General features: G+C 47.5%; 1 protein-coding gene across 1 annotated transcript; it reads left to right on the top strand.

The window, feature by feature from the left end:
* The first annotated feature begins 1390 nt into the window (after nt 1-1390).
* ZBTB45 (zinc finger and BTB domain containing 45) lies at nt 1391-27717 on the top strand. The gene is made up of 3 exons (XM_088442953.1): nt 1391-1626; nt 5738-7351; nt 21356-27717. Exons 2-3 carry the CDS (start codon nt 5758-5760, stop codon nt 21607-21609), a joined length of 1848 nt encoding a protein of 615 aa, XP_088299079.1. The 5' UTR covers nt 1391-1626; nt 5738-5757; the 3' UTR covers nt 21610-27717.

Below are 27717 nucleotides of genomic sequence, written 5' to 3'. Positions count from 1 at the left end.
TGCCCACCTACTGCAACTGCACGCCCATTGCCAGTGTACGCATGCCCCCCTCCTGCAGCTGTACACCCACTGTGAGTGTACACAAGCTCACCACCGGCAACTGCACGCCTGTTACAGCCTTGGCCTCCTAGTCTTAAGGGTCCCCATACATCTGTAATACAATTCCCCGATTCCCCTGATACCGATCCGATCTGCTGATCAGCGATGGAAATCTGGGGAATTCTCCATGTCAATAGACCCCGATTTGCCGATCCTGATCATTTTGTAGTTGGGATCGGCAAATGAGGGAAATCCCCCCAATGCCCCAAATCAGAGGTAGGGGAATTGGGGTATTGCGACAATCCATCGCTGATGTATAGGGGCCATTACACAGTCTCAAGTCATGTTTAAGACAAAAAAAGTTCCAGATTTTCACGATGAAAACAGACACAAAATGAGACCCCCTCCCCTAATTCCCCTGGCACTAATCATGTTTCAGATTGACTTTGAGTGGAGTGAACACAGCACTGCCTGCCCAGCTCAAATCGTCTCTTTTAATAGCCTGTAGCCATTGAGTTAACTGGCAGTTGCCTGTATGTGATTGTGCACCCAAGGTAACATAATACAAAGCCAAATATAGGGCCTGAATCATTACTGCGATCATTCGTAACGGCGATTATGCACGCAATCGGCCGATTGTTGCAGTCGGCACATGCGTATGCACGTACCAGCCACTGCGATCGGGACCGATTGACAGGAATTGCTGTTTGTGGGAGGTGATGGCGGGTGATAGGTGAAACGCAAGTGTGCCAGTGCGTTTGAACGCCGTTGCTGGGGCGTGCATAAATTATCCACCGCGATGCCTTACGCAGCCCGAGTACTCATAGCGTGCGCTGAGATTAGCAATTCCTGAGTAAGGTCAGAGTTTGTGCAAGTGTGCGTGAGGCTGCGATGGTACTCCATGTTACCGATGGTTTCGCAGTCTTGCTAAGGATTCCGGACATGTGTGTAAGGTAAAGTGGGCGTCCTTGTGTTTCTGCTGCGACGGCATAGCGATCGCAGTGGATTAGCATACTATCGCAGTGAGACTGCGTGCGTAATCGCTATTGCTATCCGTAATGAATCAGGCCCTCAGCAAAGGCTAAAATCAGCATAAAATAATGTGTCATCAGAACATTTTATTAGTGAGGTGTAAATGCTAAGTAAAACAGAATAGTGCATTCATGTATACACATCAACCCTATATGGAGAACAGAGATGGTGTCTGTCTGCACAGTAATGTAATCATGAAAACAGACAACAGCACTGGGCTGCTGTCACCTTTGTCTATACCAATAAAGTTATTTTATGTCTGGCTGGAGAGACGCCGGCGCATGCGCGGTAGCTGCACAGACACTACTGCTGCCCATTCCCGGAGACTCAGCCGCCAGCAGCAGCAGCAGCAGCAGCAGCAGCTCAGCCTCCGAGTCCACACCCGGAGCACGGAGGACGGCCAGCAGCAGAGCGGCCGCACGGAGAGACTGGCGGCGGTAACGGACGCCAACCCCCTCCCCCAGAGGGACCCCGGAGCTGATCGGTCGGCTCACAGCAACATCCTGACGGGTGCCAGGACCGCGAACGCGCGGGTGCGCGCCCCCGGGAGAGCCGGTGAGTGTGAGTGCGCGCCCCCGGGAGTGGGGGATATGCATATAGCCACAGACACTCGCATTACCTATGAGTAGTAGTAATTATATAGGTCTAAACCTGCATTAGAGGCTCTGTCCTCCTCTCATCATGTCTGTATATTACACTGTATATCTATATAATCATATAAGGGTGTACATGCATGTAGTAATTATACTGTTCATCCATGAGTCATTTTCTCTTTCCCAATATATATATATATATATATATATATATATATATATATATATATATATATATAATGTGTTGTCTCCCATATCCAAAATGCTTGAGACCAGGGGTAATTTGGATAATCCGTAGTTTGGAATATTTGCATATTATAATGAAATATCTTGGGAATGGGACCCCAATATACACACAGAATGCATTTATGTATTATATACACCTTATACACACAGCCTACAGGTCATTTTATACAATAATTTTGTGGCTCAAACAAAGTCTATGTACTTACATTAATTTCATGTTTCATATACACCTTATGCACACAACCTGAAGCTAATTTTATACAATATATTTAATTTTGTGCCTTAAACAAAGTTTGTGTACATTGAACCATCAAAAAGCAAAGGTTTCATTATCTCAGTCATGCCAAACATTTATATATATATATATATATATATATATACACACACACACACACACGTTGGGGTCTCTCATATCCAAAATGCTTGGGACCAGGGGTATTTTGGATATCGGAATATTCCATATTTTGGAATAATTGCATATTATAATGAAATATCTTTGGAATGGGACCCAAATCTAAACACAGAATGCATTTATATGTTATATACACCTTTTACACACAGCCTGCAGGTAATTGTATACAATATTTTCAACAATTTTGTGGCTCAAAGTTTGTGTACGTACATGAAATTAATTTTTCATATACACCTTATACACAACCTAAAGGTAATTATATATAATATTTTTTTATAATTTTGTACCTTTAAACAAATTTTGTGTACATTGAACCATCAAAAAGCAAAGGTTTCATTATTTCAGTCATGCCAAAAAATATAATATAGATAGATATATCTTCCATCCAGTTGTTATATCTGTGCAGAATGACTCATGACTCTGAGTGGTGACCAGTGATGTCTGTAGAAGGAGCTGTGGACTGGTGCATTTAGTTTGCTTTGTGACCCTGGATCCCGCTGTTCCTATATTGCAGGACACTGTGTAATAGGACTTCAACACTCATTTGTCTCCTCAATTGTCTAATCGCTAGATCCAAATCATTGTCTGTTCTGTTCTATGATCTGGTCTGATAGAAATAAGAATGTATTTGTCTTTACGTTTAAGATATGGAAAATGCTTTATTATTATTAGCGTTCCCGCTAGGCTGTTTTAGCGGGGCGTGGCGCCCTGCCCTCCTTCTGGAGGGCAAAAAGCACCCTAGGGCAAAAAGCGCCCTGCCCTCACAGCCTGCGGGTGCCGTCTTCACCCGCGGGACGCCGTCTTCACCCGGTCACCGCCAGAGAATAGACGCCGGGCGCATGCGCCCGGCATCTATTCTCACTGTCTGCAGTGCTTGGGGGCTTCCCGGCGTGTCCGTAAGTGCCGGGCACGCCCCCAAGTATGACGAAAAGGGGACGCGTCTTATAGACACGCCCCCTTTTCATGGCCACGCCCCTTTTTGGCGCGCGCACAAAGTTGCCCTCTCTAGCTCCGGCGCCCTGCCTGCCGCTGGAGCTAGAGTGAACACTAATTATTATTATTATAATGTTTTGCTCTACTTCTCCCACTAGCAGCCATTATTTCTGCCAATGTTTGATTGGCCTTACAAATGCACAAGGTTGTGGTGCTGGTATGGCGCTGGCACAGAACTGTGTAGCTTAAACCAGGAGCTGTAATTAGAGTGTTTTACCTAATACATTCTAATAAGAGTGAGGGGCAGGATTAATGGAACAAAAAATTGTCATGAAGACTTTTTTATAGCTTTGCAGCAATTGAGTTAAGTTGCAGTCATCAGTGAGGAGTTCTGTATACATGGGTATAATCAGCTGTTTGTCTTGTGTTTTAGTTTTGTGCATTCTTCCAGTCTTTGCAGGAGACCTATATTTAGACCGGCCAAATTTAAATTGTTTTCTCTTGTAATGTAAATGCAATGCCTCGCCGTATGAAAGCATAGAGTGCCATGCATATCCTAGAAAGTAAATGCTTGCATTGGCATGCTGTACAGGGCGCCATGCATAGGAGATGCAGTGTGCCGGTATATAGCCTAGCCCCCAGTCGACCAATGTGCAGGTTCCATATATTATTTCAGGTACAGTTCTTTTTAACGCTGCTGTAGAACTACAGATCCCAGGATGCCCTGCCATCATTTTAGCATGCTGTTATATCAAAACGGTGGCAGGGCATGCTGGGATGTGTAGTTCCACAGCAGCTGGAGGGCCAAAGGTTGAAGACCCCTGCGTTCTAAGCTAATGTGAAAGTTGTCTAATGTTAGAGTTTCTGGTGACTGTCACAAATGTTTATGTAAACGTTTCCATACTGGCTATTTCAGCCTGCAGTCTCCTTTGGACTGTTTATTAGAAAGCCTATGGAATATACAGTTATAAGCCAGGTATTTGTTTTTTGTACGGAAGAGAAAGCCTTGTTCGTTTTTTGTTCACATCTGTGATGTCATCCTGCCCGGATAACCCGTGTTAGCTGGGAACACATTAGACAATATATTGCAGAATTTGCCAATTTCCAACAAATTGAAACAACAGATCATCCAGTGTGTACACACTATTGCGCGCTCCCGCGCGTCGTTCATCACATCTTCAGAGCCAATCTGAGTATTCCAGGAACGGCACCATGCTTCTGGATGTGGTGGGAGGAATGACATATCGGGTGGCCGAACACCAGATCATGCAGTATGAAGCGCCCGATATATCTGCTGTCACTAGGTACACACATTGTCTAGTCTGTACCCGGCTTTATGTGCTAGGTTCTGATCTTACCTGGCAGCTAATTAGATCTCCCCCATAGGCGTCAATTCAATTAGGAGCAAGTTTTTTTTTTTTTTATCATGAAAATCGCATACATGGCTTGAATGCGTGCACCCAAGGTATGCGAGATCCGATTAGAAATGGCAATTTGGGGTAGTTGCTGCGAGGTAGTGCAACTTTTCTATAAAAAGCGATTTGGGAGAAGTGCATAAAAAATAAATAAATGAGGATACCATCCCGTACCCCAAAAAAGTGGCAACCGAGATAGCAGGACCATATAGAAGGCTGTTAGTGCCCTAAAGGAAAGTACTAGATGTTCTTAAAAGGTGTCATATTGCTGACTTTTGCGCTTTTTATTAATGGTTAAGAAATGAGAGCAAGCAAGTGCTATTCAACAAATTTACATTCTTTCCAGCATTTTGCGGTATAGAAAAATGTCTATAGTAATTTTTCAGGATTTTTGAACTAGCTTGTAAAAAGTTGGAATAAACACTTTCACCTCTCATCTGCAAGTTCTAAAACCCCTCTTCCATCAATGCAACACTCCCCCACGTACCTGTCCCCGCATAATTTACACCCCTACGTACCTGTCCCCGCATCATTTACACCCTAGGTACCTGTCCCCATCATATAACCCATTATTGAGCTTTTTGAAGAAATGAACCTTAAAACTGACATGTACCTGTATTTATGGGCCAAACACCTCTAAGAGAATGATTACTCTTTGGGAGGGGTGTATCAGAGGTTTTTACACTGTTTCCTGACATTTGTAGTTATAATAAATATTTAGCAACCTTTTTCCCTGCTCAGGGGGGTGCGCACACAAAAAGTGAATCTCCTCAGAAAAAATGCTTCTTTGGAATCGAATTGCAAATATAATACGTGGTGCGAGTTTGCCGTGAGACAGGCTCGCAGGACCAAACTTGCACCTAATTGAATCGATCTGCATAGTGACTAGTCTGTATAGGAAAAGCATTACTTATGTTCACATCTTCATGTAAACATCTTCAAATTTGCTGTTTATGAATGTAATGAGTAACTAATTTTTGTGGCCTTTTTAGTTGTTTGTCTTTTTTGATGTTTTTGACTCAACGTAATTTTATTACTGCAATATCTCCCCCTTTTCTTCAATACAGCAAACCACACACCTGGGAAGATGACGGACGCAGTTCATTACATCCACTTGCAGAACTTCAGCAAGTCTCTCCTGGAGACTCTTAATGCTCAGCGCCTCGGTGGGCATTTCTGTGATGTCACTGTGCACATCCATGACGCAACTCTGCGAGCTCATCGTTGCGTGCTGGCTGCTGGCAGTCCCTTCTTCCACGATAAGCTTCTGCTGGGTTACTCGGAGATAGAGGTTCCACCAGTGGTACCCACTCAGGTGGTACAGCAGTTGGTGGAATTTATGTACAGCGGATCTCTGGTCGTTGCCCAATCGGAGGCTCTGCAGATCTTGACGGCTGCCAGTATTTTGCAGATAAAGACCGTCATCGATGAATGCACGCAGATCATATCTCAGAGTAGGGTAAACAAGCCGGTGTCTATTGCTGGGGCAATGGCATCTTGTGGAGCACAGAGTAGGTCTTCCATGAACAAAATTCAAGAGCAATCTAACAAGGATACGAGCTGCCCAGCGGCAATAGCGACTAGAGACTCCAGTTGTTCCTTACAGCCTTCCTTAAGGTCCAACGATATGGAAATCATCTCCCAGATGGGGACAGTCGGCGAAGCACCCAAGTTAATGTGTGCTTCCGAAGTTCGGTACAAACTGAGGGACATGCTCTCCTCACAGCAGAGACAGCTACCGGAGGCAAGGGAAATAGCCGTGTCTGAGGTCGAGCACGTGTCTGATGGGGAAACCATGGCGACGGCATACTTGCCGCAAGCAGAGGCTCCACAGAGCTGCCACAGCCGTAAACAGCGCCAGCCGGTGCGGCTCCAGCTTTCGGATTCCATGCCGGTTATCATTAAAGATGAGGATGATGATGATGAAGAGGAGGAAAATGAGGAGAATAATGGGAAAGACGATAATGATGATGATAAGGGAACTGTGTTCAGTGAGTGCAGCGGAGTTTTCCCCAGTTGCGGAGAAAATGAGAAGGTCCGAAGTCCAGAAGATAAGGTCCGTAATGCAGGAAGTGGGAGTAAAGACTCCGCTAACCAGATGGAGTTCACCTCCGAGGGGCCTGATTTCTTCTCCAACCAGGATGTATTCTCAGAAACGTTTATACCTCCTTGGCAGAATGAAGAAAACCTTACGGAAGGAGCCAGAGAGAGTTCAATAGACCATGAAGACAAATTCCGCCCAGACTGTAGTCTAGATGGCTCGAGCCTCAGAAATTTGGCTGTAGTTGCTGGCACTGACTTTAAGTCCAGCCCACCTTTTAATGCACGGGGTGCAGAGGCAAGGGGACTGCCGTTCTTGGCATCAGTCGTACCCAGAGAAGTTAAGAACTCTGTGTCAGCTGCTGCTGTGGCCACCAGCTCCTCCAGCATCTTTCAGTTCCACCTGATGCATCCCAATCAGAACCAGTCCGGGGTCACACAGAGCTTCTTTAGTGTCCAACAAGATGGCACCAGCAATATTGTGCAGATGAACTCCAATATGATCCCTGGAAACGTACAAAATGACCAGGCCCTGCGCCCCGGACCTTCGCGTAACCCAGAACCTTCCTACGTGTGCAGTCACTGCCAGAAAACCTTCAGTTCTAGGAAGAACTATACCAAACACATGTTCATCCATTCAGGTAAGCGTTCCACTGCTAGTACTTCTAATGTATCATAAAGGAATTGTCCAGCTATGTAGCGATGGGGCCCAAGATTAGACATAGGGCGCTGTACTTGTATGTAGATTCCAGCGTAGTCTCTTCACCTTCAGGTCCAGTTATCTGGTTCTGCCAGAGAATGTTTTAGCAATGGCCTGAAAAGGCCAGTTTATCTATTCATCGAAAAGATAACAACATTTTCTGAATTGGAAAATGGACAGTGTAGGTTTGGGGTATATTAATGGCGCTCACATTGGTGTGAAAGTAACAAGAGGGCATTGTTTAGTTAATGATTGTTTGGGTGTTGTAGAGGGTGGCTACAGTGGAATTTTCTGACAAATCCAAGGGGTCAGTTGCCATGGATACAGGTAGGATTGTTACCTTTTTGCCGACACAGCCCTTCAGCCATTTTGCTCACTGAGCCTATATTTATGGAGAATGTAGCCTATTTGTTCCATAGAGGTCACTGACTCCTTCCATGACATCCACAAGGAGCTGCTTCCTAGTGAAGTAACAGGTCACCTCCAAGCAAAGATTGGTTTCGAGCCTCAAAATGTTTTCAACTGTGGCCGATGGGTGGTATTCAAACTATCCGCTGCACCGGAAAGCATAGACTTCCTCCTAGAGATCTTACAATTAAATGTGGTGTCACAATCTCGTTTGTTAGGATCATGAAAGAGTTCAGCAGTTACATGTCATTAGAAGGTTTATTAATGGATGATGGCAGAAATTAGGTGCAGAATCTCTATCACAGGGGTTATGCAAAAACAGTATCTGACTCTTGCTAAAGAAATAGTCTAGTGCAGTGGTTCCCAAACTGTGTGCCGTGGCACCCTGGGGTGCCTGAGGGCAGTTTCAGGGGGGTGCCTCACAGTCACAGCACTTGCAAGGGTGCCTCAGGGCAGTTGCAATAAAATGCTTTTTAGCCAGTGCGATCGGCGAAACCAGTGCTAATGGCTGTCAATCAAAAATATGTTGACAAAGAGCAGCGCTACCTTGTCGTCCACCACATAACTGACCCTAAGGATGACCTATAAGCACAATTTACTTCATTTAATTTTTTGCTGAAGTTCTCAATAAGCAAACTTTGAGCCCAGGGGTGCCGTGGGAAAAATGCTGATACTCTAGGGCGCCTTGATTCTGAAAAGTTTGGGAACCACTGGCGTAGTGACTTAAGTGACTGCGGCCTGTGCTGTACTCACAGAATCCTTGTAAAACCAAGACGACTTAGCACAAGACCACTTACTCCATGGGGTCGGTTCAGTTAAGAGCGAGTCGCATATGTAACATTTACGGTATCACTCGCTGATTTTTGTTCTCATCTCCGTAGGGCTGTGTACAAAAATCAGGGTGAGTTGGGGGACAAGATGAGGTGTTGTCGCTACCATACCTTTTCCGTGCCGTGGCAGCAGCATTTGGCTCCGCTCGCCCCTAAGTGAATTGATCCACAAAGCTGCCTTTAACATATTGTGATAAGCAGAAGGATTAATAAAAAAAACCTCTGTTTTAGTGCTCCCAGTAAACATATATGTCCTGTAGTAGTCTTCCTTCTAGCACCCTGCACCTGCCGCAACTCATGCAGTTCCTCTGTCCTGCCTGGTTTGTCGCTCTCTGATCTGGTGCTTCTGGCACACTCAGCTGATGCATCAAACTACTAAGATCTAGCAGTTTGTTGTGCTAGAAGCACCAGAGCAGAGGGCGACACCCAGGCAGGAAAGAGGGACTGCGCGGGTGCTAGAATTAACACTACTGTAGGTCTGGAAACATTTAGTTGCGTTTCCACTATAAATTTCTCTATGAACGGGAATTTCATTGTTTGCGCTGGCGGCTGTCAGTAATGGGCGCCCGATGGAACAATAAAATGTTTGCTCCATCTGGGTGCGAGAGCCGCCAGCATTTCTGCTAGCAGCCTTCTAAGGAGGCCATCAGAAAGGTGTGAAAAGTCCATGGTTTGGGCGCCCAAATGTGAGTTTGGGTATCCCGACCAGAACTTTAGACTGGTTTAGCCACTTTACGGGTCTGTTTGGGCGCTATAATTAATGGGCGCCCCAAAACAATTGAATTTCTCCAAGGAGCAGCCACTAATTATGGCGGCGCCCAAAACAATTGAATTCCCCAGCGTCACTCCCAGGTTCAGTAGGCAAGGAGGCCACAGCTACACAGCCATTGTGTTCATTCTAGCACCCTGCACCTGGCACAACCTGTGCTCTGGTGCTTCTAGCACACTCTGGTCTGTAGCTCAGCAGTTTGTTGCATTAACTGAGTGTGCTAGAAGCACCAAAGGCAGGAAAGAGGAACTCCACGGGTTGTGACAGGTGCAGGGGGCTAGAATGAACACTACATCGATTTTGAAAAACAAGATCTCCCCGGTATAGTATTCACAGATTGTATTTGGGGATGGTGCACAGTTCTCACTGAATAGAGCAGATGTGGTTCTCTGTGCTATGTTTATCAGTCTATCAGTTTTATCTTCTTCTTCTTGGACCTACTTATTTAGGAGATGGTTTAAATTCCACATTGCCACTGAAATAGCAGAAGAGTGCCGGCCATATATAGCATGTCCGAGAGAGCTATTATTATTACTGTGCTCAAACTGGTGTCTGAGCGGCGTGTTCCAGTGTGGCCCAGTCAGGTGCTTTCTGGGAAACCTGAGTCCTCTTTATACACCGCATGGCTACAATTTACAGAATACAAAACAATGTGTTTGGTATACAACTTCTACAATGTATTGTGTGTGTGTGTGTATGTATACAGTATAAACATATAGACCAGGAGAAAGCACAGAGTGCAATATTGTACGTGTCACATTTCAGTGCTTATGGTAAAGGAATTAATTTCAAGCCAACATGACGGGGCAATCACTGGGGGCTAAAGATTTGCCACCTCACAGAGCAGTATTTAAATATATTAAATGAAATTAATATAAAGATTTAACATACACAGGTAGAAAATGGCTTATCTGGATGAGTGCCGTGTGATCAGATAGAATCAGCCTATGGAGTGGCTGCATGATAACTGGATGTCGTATCCAAGATTCACAGCGGGTCAACCGGTACAGTAAGTGCGGCGTATAGCCGCACTTGCTTGCAGACGCAACCTTGTCGCATTTAATTGAGTCGAAACACCCCCCCCCCCCCCCCCCTGGATGGAGAGCAGATGAGTGATACAGCCAGAGTACGCGTTGTGTTCTATGGCCTTGAGAGAGAGAGATGGCTTCTCTCCTTTAAAGAAAATATATTGATTGCTGCCCCAAATGATTTGACCCTTTCACCGCCCATCGAGTGAATCTCAATATGGACACACTGTGAACAATGAAGTTAGTAACTTATTTTAAACGCAGCTATTTGTGGTTACGAAGTTACCGAGTTAAAAAGTCTAATGCTTGGTACACACCGCTCGATATATCGTTTGAAGAGCCGATGACGGACATATCGTTCAGTGCATCTGGGAGTGTGTTTATACTGTATACGTACACATATATACAGTTAATACATTGTAGAAGTTCACATTTGTCACTGCTGATTGGTGCTAATAAAACATAGCCAATAGATATGATAAGCGTAATACAACAAATCATAATAGCAAGGATGAATACTCAATATATATACATTATTGCAAAAATATGGGTAGACAGAGACTGTGCTATGAAGCCATTACACAGCACGGTTAGTGTAACAGTTAGCATTACTGTCTCGCAGAACTGAGATATGGGTTTTATACGCACCACGGTCCTAAAATGTGTAGTTTGTATATTCTCTCCAAGCTGGCGTGAGTTTTGTCTGGTGCTCTGGTTTCCTCTCACAATCCAAAAAAATATACTGGTAGGTTAATTGGCTCCTGACAAAAAATAACTCTTGTCTGGATATAGATTGTAAACTCTACTGGGGCAGGGACTATGTAAATACCTGGTAATAAATAATAATAGTCAGGTAATGGCCATCGATCTTACTCATAGATGTATCAGTGAATTAAAATTTGCAGAAGTACAAAACTTGATCACATGTGTTTTTGAAATTTAATAGAACATTTTCAGGACCACTGGGGTGATACATGAAAATACAGCTATAGGGGGCTGTGATCAAAAGTGCTGCGCATATCTCGCTTAAGGCTGCAAGTAATTTTCGCCTAATTGAATCGCTCACTTACTGTTCTGTAATAGCAAATGGAGGAGGCCATTCTGTGGCTGGGCTTACTACTAAGGGGTGTGGTATATTAAATCTAAAATGAAACAAGAAGGATCTATTCTAAACGAATGCTTTGTGACAGCAATGCTGGAAGCTGCCACTAGATGGCAGCTTTGCTGACTAATTTAGATTGGAGAACAAATGGATTTTCTATTTTTCTTACAGTTCTTAATGGGCAAAACATTTACATTCTCTCAGAAAGAGACTTCTTATTTTGGCAACATCCAAATGCCCCTCTGGTTAAACCCAGTGTATTATGTATGTATAAATATATGTAAATAAAAACATTTATCAGGAAACTTGTTAATGGCCCTACCTGCTCTTCCCAGTTACATGGAGTGTGAGTTACCAAAGCTTAAACACGTGGCGCACAAAGGGCCAGATTCAGAGGCGCACGCTATTACAAGTGCGACTTGTGCCGCAGCGTGACTGCGTCTTTATGTTAAAGCCGCAGCCGATAGACTGCCTATTGAGACGCCCACCGGCTGGGGCATTAATCCACTGCTGTGCTTATGATTTTTCATCGAAGATTGCACCCACCCGATGGGAGGGGTAATTTCTCCATCTAAACATGGCTATCTTTGGCCACAGTCGCTGAACACAACATGCCCGCATCTGGGCAGCCACCCCGGGTACCTCCCTGAAACACCCACCAAAATTGTATCTCCCTACCTGCGATTTTCAATCTGCGTATTAGAGGACGCATGCGCAGAAAAACTTGGAATTAGGCCAAAGAGCCTTAAATTTGTTGTCCAGCTTTCTCTGTGATCACCAACTTATCACAGATCTGTGCGGTTCTATGCCTGGAACTTCACGTGTGTGTTATATATTTATGAAGCTACTTCTGTATTATGGGATTAAGGGACTTGGTGTTCACCCTAGGCCTGGCACCAGACCTAGAAAGGGGTACTCCTCTGTGTGCTGAAGGCGCGCGTGCCTGAAAAGGGGGTGTGGTTACGAGAAGGGGGCGTATCTTGAAGACCCTTTATCAATACTCTCTGGGAAGTGCCCGGCACTTATGAACATGTCGGGCTGCCCCCAAGCCCGGCATCTATTCACCGGCGGTGATTGCTGCACCGCAATTTTTGCGGCCCGCGGGTGGGGATGACACCTGTCATGTTAATTTAGCGGGGCACCACCAAAAGATCAGGGTGTATTCTGCCCTTTTGAAATCGGACAGGGTGCGGCACCCTGCTAAAACAGCCTAGCGTGAACGCTACGCCTGATTCAGAAATGGACGCTAATCCCGTTGCGACTTTGTCTTTTGTAAGCAGTGACAGTGCGAAAATATGCAAATGTTACAGCCGCAGGGATTTATGAGACGCCGGAGCCTTCTCAAGTGTGTACGGGATCGCAGTCGCAGGCTGAGACCCTTCCCCGAAAACAGCTGCGACAAGCCTGCGTTCGAGTCGCCGCCATCCTGCCCACGTTGCCGCCCACAAATAGTCCTTGCCTGTCGGCCACTTTGCAAATAAATCCTTACAGTGACCACTGACGCAGGATCATCGCAGCACGTGCGCAGTAGGAAAAAAAAGTCCATTTGCAAAAAAACAGCGTCTCTGAATCGTGCCCTAAGTAAATTTTTGTTTTCTCGTCTTGAGATACCAGTCTGAAATTGCTTCTGCCAATTCTTCTGTTTAGTACGGAATTTACCTTTTTCGGAATGTATAATAGGAATAGCTATACAGATGGCGGCATGGTTTATAGAGCAAGGAGCACTCTGTACACTTTGGACCGTAAATTGTTCAGCGCAGAATAAACATCCTGCTCTGTCCTGTCTCCTAAGCTGGCCGATGATCACGCCTGCACTCCAGAGCTGCTTTCAGATGAGCCAGGTTCTCGTCGGGAATTATTTCCAGTGAAGCTTTAAATTATTTGTGTACAATTCCTACCTAGAGGTCAGTGTATTTCCTGAGGAAGTTTGGAAGTCGTTCTCCTCCGATGCATCGGACTGTCAGATCGGCGCCTGGGAAATGTAAATGAACCTCGTCTGACCTTTCTGAGGAGATGAGTACAGTATATATTTAGATCTGGTAGTGCTACAAGTAAAAAGAAAAGCACCAAAACACTTTGGGGAAGCTGCCTATCCGCCCATTAGGAACCAGCGATGTCAATGAGGAACATTGGAATAAATAAACTGTATGGCCAATGCAGATGTGAGCACGAGTCCAGTTTTGCGGACAGATCTATGCGGATTTCACACTCCATAGATAGAGGCGAGGTTGTCTCGTGCGGTACGCAGTCGCATCTCCACTGACGGCTGAAGGGTGTCACTGGGTGCTAACCGGCCACTCGCATGTAGGGTTCAGTGAGGGTTTGTCCACAGAATTGCAGGCTATGCAGAGCTATTTGTACGCAGATATTTGCCTGGTCTGCGGATCTCTTGCAGACCACAAAATGCCAACGTCGCTATCCCAAAGGAGATCAGGATACCGGCATCTGCATCCCGACCGCCGGAATCCTAAACGAAGGATCCGGGCAAGTATCAGTGTTAGCCCAGGGGTGGGGGTGGGGGGCGGTTAGGGTTAGGCACCGTTAAGGGAGGGTTAAGAGGGGAGGAGTAGGGTACTTACCCGCCCCTGTAGGGATATTCAATCATCGGGCTTCCGCCGTTGTGATATTCAGCCACCGGTATTTCATACCCATTGCGGCTTGCTATGAAACCAAGTGCATGGGTAGGGGCGGAGCAGTTACATAGATGTGTACAATGATACTAGCAACATTCCGTTGTTTTGGCTGCTGTCAGTCAAGCCCCACCATTACCACGCACACACAGGTGACAAGATTATTTAGTTATATATGTAAAAAACCCAGTTTTTATTTTATGTACTACAAACTTCCACTTTTGTGTGTAAGATACCTTTTTTACATTAAATTGTTAGGTAGATGCATGGGGAAATCTCTATTCTACTCTGGATGTAAAAGATTTGTGTATTCAGGCGGAGAAGGAATGGACATGAGCACAGAGGCTTAACATTAGGCAGAGCGAGATAGTGTTCATTCTAGCACCTGTCACAGCACGTGCAGTTCCTCTTTCCTGCCTGGGGTGTCGCTGTTTGCTTTGGTGCTTCTGGCACACACAGCAGATGCAACAAACTGCTGCGATACAGACCAGTGTGTGCTGCAAGCACCAGAGCACAGAGCGACACCCCAGGCAGGGAAGAGGAACTGCACGTGTTGTGACAGGCGCAGGATGCTAGAATGAACACTAGATAGAGATTGAGGCTATTTTGTACCCTGTGTGTATCTGGCTTTATTTATACTCTGCTTTAGGTGAGAGAAACTGTAGGGGGTAAAGACAATAAGGATATTAGATGTCACTGAGGCAATCTGTGACCATTGAAAGGTGTGATGCGCAGTATAGGCTACAGAACGCCAAGGTGACTAATGCCATCCCACCAAATTCACGGTATGGGCTGCATTGTTTATTTTTAATTTCTACTTCAGGGTCCATAGGGTATCCACAGGATACCTTGGGGTATAGGTGTGACGTCAGTCGCAGGGCACCAAAGAGTTAAGCTTTCAGCCTCCCAGGATGCACTAGGTCCCCCTCCTATACCCCGCCCCCGGGCCAAGGCACCTCAGTTTAGTTTGGTGCCCGGCCGGAGTCGGGTGCACCTGTTGGAGTGGGGGCTAGAAGAGCCCCTGAAGCTTATTCTTCATGCAGCTGTGGCTGCACATCTGGATGAACAGCATGGACAGTCAGTCCTGACGTCCATGCTGTCTTCCCTACACCCCGCCGGTACCAGAACGCCGGTACTGATCCGGGGATGCTGGTGGGCGTCTGGGGTCACAGCTAGCGGTGACCCCAGATGCTCCGGACCATGGCCGGATTCAAAGGGGGACAGAGGTAAGCAGCGGGGTCCCGCGGTGGGTCCCCGCTGATCACATGGTCCTAAGTCCCCAGGCAGGGGGCTCCCTGGGGACTGGCTGCAGCGTGGAGCCAGGCGACCAACCTGCGCTTCCACTACCCCCTGGGACAGCGGACTGCAGCAGAGCGGTAGCGCTGCGGCGTCCCAGGGGTTAAATGCATGCCAGGGGAGCGCGCCTTCCCTGTCTCACAGCCGGCGCCTCCCCCGCTGCACACAGCCCTCTCTGCATGCTGCCGACTGGTCCTGTGGCAGCGCTCCTCCCCCAGGCCAGCCTCCTCTCTGCTCCTCGGCGGCCATCTTCTCCAGAACGCATGGTGAACGCTGCTGGAAGCGCTGGACGGAAGCATCGTGGTCTGGGTCCCCCCGCATACCTCTCCTCCGCTGTGGTCAGGTCTGTGTATGCAGCGCTGTGTCCTACCAGGCCCTGTGTCTGTGTAGTTGAGTGATCAGCGCTGTTAGTGCAGGAATTGTTATTTTTCTGCATTGTATGTGACTGTGCTAGCGCTGCTGCCTGTAATCTTTTCTTCTCTAAACTGTCAGCTTTATTACTGTCCCTGTTCTTTCTGCTAAAGCCCTTGCGGTGCGGTGCTGCAGGGTGGTCTCTCGCCTATTTAATACTTAATTGGTGAGAGAGGTCACATACGTGGTGCCATCATGTCTGAAAGTGATTTTCCCCTCCGGCTACAGTGTACCACGTGCAAAGTACCGTTAGCGGAGGGGGAGGGTAGCGCGGAGGGCCTTTGCCGGCAGTGTTTGTCCATGGCGCGGCCTATTACGGTTACAGCACCGGTACAGGAGCCGCCCTGGGCTTGTTTCGCTCAGGCGTTAACAGCTTTAGTGGGCCAGTTAGCTCCGCAGCCCGCGTTTACTCCGATGGGTTTGTCCCAGCAGTCTGTGGTGTCGTCACCCATGCAGGGGTTCCCACGACAATTGGTGGTACCCCACAGTCTCCCTATTTCCCCGCTCCCGGGTTCTCAGGAGCCAGCGTGGGTTAACTCCCTGACAAGTTCTGTACAGCACTTGTCGGATGTGTTGCAAGGGGAGTCTGTGATGCGGTCTCATAAAAGGCCGGTGGCGTCTCTGTCCGCTCCTTATGAGGATGACGAAGGGACGTCTGATGATGGGGAGATTCTAGATCCTTACGATCAGGAACCTCTCCATACTAAGGACGCTGATGCTAAGTCCAAAGTATATATTCCTGGACTTATTCGGGCGGTCCGCACAGCCTTGGTGATTGAGGACGAAGTTCCCCCAGTGGCTAAATCTAAGTATGCCTTTTTCAAAGATGTGAAGGGCGATGCCACAGTCTTTCCTCTTTCGGGTCAGTTGGTGGACCATTTAGAGGAGGCGTGGAAACAACCTGGCAAAAGATACCAGCCGCAGAGACGCCTGGCGGTGGCTTATCCGTTCGCGGATAATTATTTTGCTAAGTGGGAATCCCCTCCACAGGTGGATTCTCACGTGACCCGTCTTGTCCGTAGTGCCACATTGCCGATGCCATCCATGTCCTCCCTTAAGGATGCTACGGACCGCAAGGTAGAAATCTGCCTGAAGTCCGCTTATTCCCTTGCAGGGGGGGCAGCACGGCCGGCTATGGCCATTTGCTGGGTTGCCAGAGCGATGGAGCGCTGGGCGGATTCATTAGAGGCTTCTTTTGAATCCGACTGTCCGGCCGATCAGGCGGAGTTGATTGGCAATCTCCGTGATTCGGCCACCTACATCAACGAGGCGGCTCTAGACATTAGTACTCTGGTGTCTAGAATTTCTTCAGCAGCGGTAGCTGCTCGTCGCACCTTGTGGCTGCGATCCTGGAAGGCGGACGCAGATTCCAAGAAAGGTCTGGAAGCGTTGCCGTTTACCGGAGAAGTTCTCTTCGGTCCGGATCTGGATAAGATTGTGGCCACGCTGGCGGCAGCCAAATCTGCCTGTCTCCCGTCGGCCGCTGCTCCTTCTGGTTCGGGACCATCGTCCTTTCGGTCATCTAGGGCCCAGGGCAGGCCCAAACCACAGTCGTTTCCTCGACAGGCTGGCCCTAAGAAATCGGTCAAGCCCCGGAAGCAGGCATGGAGTACCAGACGTCCGGCCCCCAAGCCAGATGACAAGCCTGCGGCCTGACGGTCCGGGCCTCCCTTTGGGGGATCCCAGGGTGGGAGGCCGCCTGCTACAGTTCGCCCAGTGTTGGTCGACCACTACGACAGACACTTGGGTTCTGGAGGTGGTTTCCCACGGATACGCCCTCTCCTTCCGGCACAGACCCCCGGCTCGCTTCTTCACCACGGGTCTCCCATCAGACCGGAACAAGGCTACGGAGCTGCGGAAGGTATTGCACACTATGCTCCAGGCTGGAGTTATAGTGGCGGTTCCATTCTCCCAGAGGGGCCAGGGTTTCTATTCAAATCTATTTTTGGTACAGAAACCCAATGGGTCATATCGTCCGATACTCAACCTCAAAGCACTCAACAAGTCTTTGCGGGTCCCGAAGTTTCGGATGGAGACCCTACGGTCCATCATTCTGGCGCTGGAACCTGGGGACTACTTGGTGTCATTGGACATACAGGACGCTTACCTGCATGTCCCTATTCTTTGGCGCCATCAACAGTTCCTCAGGTTTGCAATCAGCAGCGACCACTTCCAGTTTCGGGCGTTACCTTTTGGCCTGGCAACAGCACCACGTGTTTTCACCAAGGTGATGGCGGTCATGGCGGCTTCTCTGCGGCTGCAGGGAGTCCGCATGTTGCCGTATTTGGACGACCTGTTATTGGTGGCAGGATCTCCAGAGCTCCTGTTACGCCACTTGGACCTGACCATTGCACTGCTGCAACGGCACGGCTGGCTAATCAACTGGCAGAAGTCCACTCTAATCCCGTCTCGGAGGATTCTGCATCTTGGAGCCTTATTGGACTCGGGACAGCAAAGGATCTTCGTGACGGAGGACAAGATCTCTGCTTTACAGTCAAGGGTGCGCAGTTGTCTGCACAGCCGCCGGGTGTCCTTACACTCGGCGATGAGGTTACTGGGCTCCATGGTGTCGGTGTTCGACATGGTGGAATACGCCCAGTTTCACTCCAGACCTCTGCAGCACCTGATCCTGTCCAAGTGGAACGGGCTGACTCAGTCTCTGAAGTCCCAGACGATTGTGCTCACCCAGGAGGTTCGCCTGTCCCTTACGTGGTGGTTACAGACGACCCACCTCAACAAGGGACGTCCGTTCTGGGTTCCAAATTGGGTCCTGTTGACAACGGACGCCAGTCTTCGGGGCTGGGGAGCAGTTTCGGGTCCACACTTGTTCCAGGGCAGGTGGACGCCGACAGAAGCGGAGCTTCCAATAAATATCTTGGAACTCCGTGCGGTCTTCAATGCTCTCCAGCAGGCACAGCGGTTTCTCCAGGGTCGCCCGGTGCAGGTCCAGTCGGACAACGCTACCACCGTGGCCTACATAAACAGGCAAGGAGGAACTCGCAGTCGGGCGGCTCTCGTAGAGGTCTCTCGGATCCTGGTTTGGGCGGAGCGCAATCTTCCGGCCATATCAGCGGTCTTCATCCCGGGAGTGCTCAATTGGGAGGCGGACTTTCTAAGTCGCCAGGACGTTCATCCGGGGGAATGGTCCCTGCACCCGGACGTTTTTCAACTACTGGTGGACAGGTGGGGTCTTCCAGAAATCGACCTCATGGCGTCCCGGCACAACAACAAGTTGCCGGTGTACGGGTCTCGCACAAGAGACAAAGGGGCGTCTCTGGTGGATGCTCTGTCTGTCCGGTGGACGTTCCGGTTCGCATACCTGTTCCCTCCGGTCTCCCTTCTTCCACGGGGGACCTTCTGTCTCAGGGTCCTTGCCTTCACCCGGACCTGACTCGGCTGTCTTTGACGGCGTGGCTGTTGAGACGGCCATGCTGAGGTCCCGGGGGTTTTCCAGCTCTGTGGTGCGTACCATGTTACGAGCTCGGAAACCGTCTTCCGCGAGGATATACCATCGCGTGTGGCATACGTTCTTCCAGTGGTGTCGACCGAGAGGTTATGCACCGCGGGAGTTTCGTCTGTCTCGGATTCTCGCCTTCCTGCAAGCGGGACTAGATCATGGGCTTCGCCTTGCTTCTTTGAAGGTACAGGTTTCGGCCCTATCTGTCTGGTTTCACCGTAGGATTGCTACAATCCCGGATGTGCGCACCTTTATGCAGGGTGTTCTCCGCATTCAGCCGCCCTTTGTTCCACCTGTGGCGCCTTGGGATTTGGCTGTGGTCCTGAGGGCTCTCCAAGGACCGCCGTTTGAACCACTGGGCTCAGTGGATCTTAAATGGCTAACAGCTAAGACTGTTTTCCTTCTGGCTATTGCTTCGGCCAGACGTGTTTCTGAGTTAGGGGCTCTTTCTTGTAGACCCCCTTTCTTGGTTTTTTATGGGAACAGGGCAGTGCTCCGCACTCGGCCCGAGTTTCTTCCCAAAGTTATTTCCCAGTTTCATATTAACGAGGAAATAGTTGTTCCGGCCTTTAACTCACCGGGTCTTTCCGTGGGTGAGGCCTCATTGGATGTTGTGCGGGCCTTAAGGACTTATGTTGACCGCACTTCTTCGTTTAGGAAGTCGGACGCTTTGTTTGTCCTCTTTGGCTTCCGTAAAAAGGGTTGGCCTGCTTCAAAGCAAACTTTGGCAGCCTGGATCCGTATGGCTATTTCTGAAGCTTATCTTCATGAAGGCCTACCGGTCCCTCCTTCTCTGAAGGCTCATTCCACTAGGTCTGTGGGTCCTTCGTGGGCAGCTCGACGTGGTGCCTCGGCAGTTCAGATCTGCAAGGCTGCTACGTGGTCTTCTGTCCATACCTTCGTGAGGTATTACAGGTTTGACACCTTCGCCTCTCAGGATGCTTCCTTCGGGCGGCGGATTCTCCTTTCTGCACAGGAGCGTCCCCACCCTTAAAGGATACTGCTTTGGGACATCCCCAAGGTATCCTGTGGATACCCTATGGACCCTGAAGTAGAAAATATGAGATATGGTAAGAACTTACCCTTGTTATCTCTATTTCTACGAAGTCCATAGGGTTCCACAGGACTCCCGCCCTGTCGCACCTGTGCTGCAGATGGGCTTTGCTCTGGTCACCGGTTTTCCGTCTCCCTCTGGTGAGAATGTGATTCTTGTATGTGTCCAGATCTTTGTTCTCTCTCTTCCTTCTCCTCCTCCGGCCTATGGCTTGGTAACTAACTGAGGTGCCTTGGCCCGGGGGCGGGGTATAGGAGGGGGACCTAGTGCATCCTGGGAGGCTGAAAGCTTAACTCTTTGGTGCCCTGCGACTGACGTCACACCTATACCCCAAGGTATCCTGTGGAACCCTATGGACTTCGTAGAAATAGAGATAACAAGGGTAAGTTCTTACCATATCTCATATTATTTCTAAATTTGCTTCATGCTTTTTAAGATTAATCGAAAAAGCCGAACTTAATGTAGCCATGAAATAGATTTGACCTGGTTTCATTTATATTTAAATAGAAAGCTTTCAAATTCCCTTATTCATGCATTGGGGATGGTGTAAAGGTGCTGATTTATGTTTGCGTACCAGTGCTCCAGAAACAACCATTAGCGTTCATTCTAGCACCCTGCACCTGTCACAACCCGTGCAGTTCCTCTTTGCTGCCTGGGGGTGTTGCTCTGCTCTAGTGCTTCTAGCACAGTGGTCTGTATCTCAGCGGTTTGTTGAATCAGCTGAGTGTGCTAGAAGCACCTGAGCAGAGCGACAGCCCAGACAGAAAAGAGGAACTGCACGGTTTGTGACAGGTGCAGGGTGCTCGAATGATCACTACGAACAACATTATATATGTGAGAGATTTTATTTGGGAACCAATTATTGTCCTGAAGTAAGGGCCTGAAAGTCACCTGTCCATGATGTATACGTGTGTTCCTACCGCTCCTGTATTCTAATGTCCCCCCTTTGTCTCCTCCCAGGTGAGAAGCCTCATCAGTGCAGCATCTGCTGGAGGTCCTTCTCCTTACGAGATTATCTTCTGAAACACATGGTGACCCACACCGGGGTGCGCGCCTTCCAGTGCTCCATCTGCTGCAAGCGCTTCACCCAGAAGAGCTCGCTGAACGTTCACATGCGTACCCACCGCCCCGAGCGCTTCCAGTGCTGCTTCTGCAATAAGTACTTTTCCCACCGCACTCTGCTGGAGAGACACATCGCCACTCACACAGCTTGATCCTAGGGTCGTCCCCCCCCCCGCCCCCCTAGGTTTCACTTACAATGTCCTATCGTGCTGGGCAACTCCCAACTCTACTTCCTATCTGATGGATTAAGAGCGAGGGGAGGAACTGTGGACGAGAGCGGAGTTGTCTTCACATTAGCGTTTTCTTCGGAAGAACCTTGTGTTTCGAGGTTACTCGATTTCTATTTGTTGACGTACAAAGCACTTAACGCATGGTATCCAAAGGTGACTTTAATCTAGAAAGTGTGACGGTGGTTACCCCACAGTCTGTCCTACAGTGGGGGCTCCGTGTGGTCCACACTTCATATAATGCCACGTAGTGTCCAAGAACATTGTGCATCTCTAAGGGCACTGAGCACGCAGACGTTGTTGATGTGTATGCCCAGTGTAAGGTCACCTATGCCTGTGGTTCCACATTCCATTGAAAACCTAGTTTACGATGTTCTAGGGACAGGCGTTTGATGGGAAAATGGATAGGACGTGTGTGCAGGAGTTTCTATTACCTGGTAGAACATGAGTTCATATCCATTGGGGACCCTTGTTGTGGCTGCTAGAAGAGTATAGTGACGGTCTACTTTTAATTTAACAGTGTAAAACAAATGGTGAGAATTTAGTCGTTCCCTTATTAATTTGGGGATTAAGACGTCTTCAGAACAGGCGTTCCAGTGACGTTCTAGAAATGTGGGTGCTTAGAATTCAATCATTGCGGACCACACACTTTCTACTATCTTAAACTTTGCCCTTTAGATCTATAGAACATGCACAATATTACACCGATCATTGTCGCGTGCGTGGATTTAATGGCGAGCCTGTTGACTTTTTCACTTAGTACATGAGGTTACTATTCGAGGAATGAAGACCTGCGATTCCTTTTATATTTTATAGTTTGTGTGTGCGTGAAAAAAATAATAATTACAAAACAAATATTCTCTCGCTACTTGTATATAGACTACAGTATTTAACCACCTTATATGTTTGTATTTATGAACTTGCGTGTGTGGCCTGTCGTCAGCTGTGTGTTATATACTTGTGTATCTGTATAATCGTGTAACCTGCTTTTTAAGGACGTTGTATTTGAATGTATTTATAATGGAGCAAGAAATGGGTTTTAAAGAAGCATTTTATTATTTGACACCAAAAAAAAAAAGGATGGCGGCGGTGTTTTACCTGCCCAGCGATTTAAAGAAAATTCATGTTCTGTAGAAAACACTATTTGGACAACGTTATAATACGTCATAGTTGCACTTTTAGATGAATGTTACAATTGAAATTGTTACATTCCCCCCCCCCACCTTTTTTTAGAATATAAATATTCCCTGTATTTACTAAAAACTTCAATTGCTAGTTCAGCTGTGCCAGTTAAACACTCCTAATATTATGATGATGATGGCAAGTTCAGTGTTCTTCCCAGAACATTTTTACAGCCGGGTGGCATCAAGAAGTAGCCGGCTGGGGGCCTTCGCAATAATAAAATGATTTAAATCCTGACCTTATAATGATTTAAACTTGAAATAACATTTTATATATCCTCCTCCTCTTCTTCTTAGAGGCCCAGTCGTTTCCAGGTTTTTCATAATCAAGGTCTGTAAGATCTGGTCCCTCTAGTGGCATCAGCATCACGTTATTTAGTGCTGGCTCCACAGAGTTAATTTTTTATACAGCTCCCAGATACTGGCCCCGCTTGCTGGCACCACAGAATTTATACAGCTCCTACACAGACAGAGAGTGGACTCAGGTCTATCCTCTTTAATGTGTTCAGGAGACTGTACCCGCCCAACCAGCACGCCGTTGCTTTTATACAGGGGAGGTGTCTCTGCCCTCCAGCCTGACACCACCCTGTACTGTGACGGGCCTGAGCTGCACCACCCGGCACTCTCCCCTGCCCCAATGTGCCGCATCCCCGTAGAACCTACTGCTCAGCACTAACCCTTAATGCGTCCCATCCCCCTCGCCCCCAATGTGCCCCTGGTCATCAGAGGTAGCCTGTTATTAGCTGAACCAATATGTGTGGGAATGCCATCCTAGGTAACAACCTGAGCAGTTTTTTTCCTGCCTGTGGTGTCACTCTGGTCTGTATCTCAGCAGTTTGTTGCATCAGCTGAGTGTGCTAGAAGCACCAGAGCAGAGAGCGACACTCGACACCCCAGGCAGGAAAGAGGAACTGCACGGGTTGTGCCAGGTGCAGGGTGCTAGAATGGAACACTACATCCATCAATCCACTAGGACCATCCCTGAGACCTGATGCTCAGCTCACTGTTAGGCAACAGGTCAGATTTAAAACAAATTGTTTTTGTATGGCTGCTGGAACCTGGACCATGGAAATGAATACAAAACCGAACTCCAGACCTGAACCCCCCCTCTGGATTATCTAGCGCAATAGGTGTGGTGCATGGGGAACAGATTTGTTTTACCTTACACCCATGTAGTTTGATACCGTCGGGGTACCCAATGTGATGACACTCCCCACATTCTCTGTTATTCCTGCATGTGTGTGTTTGTTTATAATATACGAAGCCAAGCTAATACAAGTATAAAGGCCTGTAACTATCTGTATAAATAGTAAGTTCTGATGTCATCGCTTGTATTCTGCGAGTTCTGATGTCACCACTTCAGTGTTCATTGGGAAAATGCGTGTTATAAGGCAGGGCTCGACAAATCCCGGCGGCCAGGTCGCCATGGCTACCAGATATTGCAGTGAGGGAGGAAGCAGATCCTCATCAGCTCTGGCAGAGATTCGTGCCTATAGTATTGCGGTGTTCATATCATGCACAGGAGTGCATGTGCCAAGCGTCGCCTGCGGTGACTGCTGTGCCTGTGTCCGTCCCGGCATGCTCTGTTCCCTGCTGTCCCAGTTTATGCTGATCCTCTTGTACATGTCCCGGCTATTTACTGTCTCCTATCTCCGGCTGCATAGAGCTCCCCGGTAATAGGGTCTATGCGTGGCCAGGGATTGCGGAGCGGCATCAGAGGGATAGTGGTGTGACCACGCGGGGAGGGGGGTTTTGTTATACTTTCTAGCACCATTGTTTCATATGAAATGTGGTCCGTTAATACTGGAGGGTGGGGGGTGGAGCAGGGGAGCTGTGCAGAGCAGTGAGGGGTCTCCATGTTACTGTATCCATTCAACTGCGACCATTTTGTGGACTAGTATAGTGTGTATAACAGTTGCATAACACACAGAACTGTGCTCCTCACTCCTGTAATTTTTTTTTGGGGGGGACGGTGGTCTGGCTCCTACACTTTCATCCTGCTCCTAGATTTTACAAAAATTTGTCAAACCCTGTTATAACGACTCTCGCACCCCCCTTACTGAAAATGATGAGGGATATTAGAAGTGACCCTGGAGATCCATGCCCTCTGTATAAGCAGGTGACCTCATGGTTTGGTGCCTCTATATGGGTTTCAAACTCCTTGGTGACCTATAATAATCTTACTATTTACAGTTTAGGGCACGTTTTATATATATATATATATATATATATATATATATATATATATATCACTGCATAGAGGTGCTGTCTGTGGAATCATTTCTGTGTTTATCAAGGCAATAAAAAAATAAATAAATCATATTTTGGGGGTTCTATCCTTTTAGATTATCGTTTATGTTGCCATTGACTCTCAGTTCCCACTGTGCCAGTGACCCAGCCATAATGTCACTGTACTGAATGCTTTCAGCTTATGCACAGTTGCGGAACGCTCGATTTTATTTTTTTCTTGGTGCTTCTGTAGGTAACATACTTAGGGGCCTATTTACTAAGCTTTTGGAAAGAGATAAAGTACCAGCCAACCAGCTCTTGACTGTCATTTTTCAAACACAGCCTGTAACATGGCAGTTAGGAGCTGATTGGTTGGTGCTCGGTCTCCGTTCAATTTATCTCCATCCAAGGCTTGATAAAGAGATCCCTGTAACAATAAGCACACACATGCCTTAAGCCAGTCTGTCTTTTTGGCAGGTAAGTAGATTTGGCGATAAGTGATCTTTATGAAGAAGCGGATTGTCCCTGGACATATGGGTTACCGGACACGGACTGGGAAACGTGGACATTATCCACTTCCTAATATCCAGGTTCCGCCGTCCGGCTCGTTAGGAAGCCGTGTACATTGTCAGCCTGTTCCTTCATAGAGAGCGGAAGTTCCCCCGAGCGTCCGTGTGTCCAGCAATTGTCGGTAGACTGTACTGGGGGCCTGCTTCAGAGTTGTACGCTAATGCTGCCGCTCTTGCTGCGGATTAGTACACAGATGCTATGCAAATGCTGCCGACGCCAGGAGATGTATTGAGCTGCCCACGGGGGCTTTGCCAAGCATCTGCGTAAAAGTTTGCAGCATCGATCACAGATTATTCGATTGTGGTAGTCCTGAGTGAGTCTATGGACCCACAAAGTGGCTGCGACGATCGAGCCATCGGAGCCATATTGCTTGTGTACAGGATTGCACACGCTGGATGTGACGCCCCGAAATGGTCATATAACACGCCCGCAATCTTTGCCACTTCTCCCCGTTGCCTCCCCCAAATGCTTCCGACTGCCAAACACACTGCCAATATATAGTCGCTGACCCAGACCCACAGTACGGTGTTTGTCATACGCCGTAATGGCAGCAAGGTCTTCCCGGCCACACTCCTATATTCTTACACCATTGTAGTCGGCGCATACTGCATAATGTGCTTTAACCTTTTCATGCCTGTATGACGGATCAGTCTTCTCATCTTTGTGTATAACATTTTTGTATTTCTTATTCCTTATTCCTTAAGTCCGTTTCAGACTGTATATTTTTTATTGTTTTCCCCGTGGCAGATAGGACTTTTATTGTAGCTTGGTGGAATAAATGTTTTTATTTCATGGGAATTATATAGGGAATAGTAACAAACCATTGACTTTTGCAATTCACATTAATTTAGTTCCAGCATGTTACTTTGTGCTTCATAATTCCTGGTTCTTCCCTATGTTACTTTTACACAGATGGTACTAACCCCAAATATTTTGAATGAAATGTGATCCGCTAGTTCTCCCGAGCTTGGGAATACCAAACGTATCCGTGGTATAATGTCTGACATTGTCAGTGTCCAGGTACAAATGTATGTATTTTAGTTTATTTGCCCCCAAGAACCCCTCTCTTTACACAGCGCATTGATACAGCCTGCACAGATCCTTGCAGGGGAAGTGGGGATAGGGTCAGGAGGATACAATTGAGGGGGGGAAGGGGAGATTTGTCTCAATACAAAAATCCCTTTAGAATGAGCGGATAGCCTGGTGATCCTCCCCGCTACACTACGCTAAGCTGGGTACGCACTCTACGATATATATCGGCCAATCGTATAGCGGGTACCTCCAATTCATCGTTTGGATTGTGTGGCCGCAGTCTTTCCATGGGATGTGCTGCACGTCAGATGGGACCATGCGTTATGCGGCGCGGTAACATATATCCTGTGACGATATTTTGTGTAGTGCGTACACGGACACAATTTATCATTACATCGTATCGGACCGTTGCAAGATCGCTGGGTTGTTCAAGTGTGTACCCGGCTTTACCCTGGCTGCTGCCTTGACGTGGTGTAACTGACTGATGCAGTCTTACTCCTCAACATAACTTTTTACATTGTTGGCTAACCGCAGGCCATGGCATTTTATTATATCATGATTAATGTGTTTTCCAGGAAAGGGTTTGAAGAAATAATGTTTACTTGTGTAACGTTATATTTAAAAAAAAAAAAAAAAATATATAAAAACTTTTTTATTAAGGTTTATTTATATTTTTTCCTTAATCCAGTCTAACCGTAAAGGGTAATGACACCTGCGTAAGACATTGTAATCCTATTTTACAGGCCAGGTCAGAAGTGATTTAGAATGCGGTGCTGTACTGATCAGGAACCTATGGCGACATAAACTGTAGGTGTGCTTAGTCCGCGTAACGTTAAATGTGGAGGGCAGGGGGCTCAGACTTGTTCCGACAGTCCAAAAATATATTGTTACGTTAATTACCTCCTGTTGACCCTAGTGGGGGAAACTATTTTGACTTTAAGCTCCACTGGTGCAGTGAATGATGTCAATGATTACAGTACTGTGTAATGCAGGGGGTCTTCAACCTTGGCCCTCCAGCTGC

The sequence above is a fragment of the Taudactylus pleione genome, unplaced genomic scaffold (genome assembly GCF_031769625.1).
Source record: "Taudactylus pleione unplaced genomic scaffold, aTauple2 ptg000318l, whole genome shotgun sequence".
NCBI classification, from domain to species: domain Eukaryota; kingdom Metazoa; phylum Chordata; class Amphibia; order Anura; family Myobatrachidae; genus Taudactylus; species Taudactylus pleione.
The sequence above is the reverse complement of the archived record's forward strand: the minus strand, read 5'-3'. Positions and strand labels throughout refer to the sequence as shown.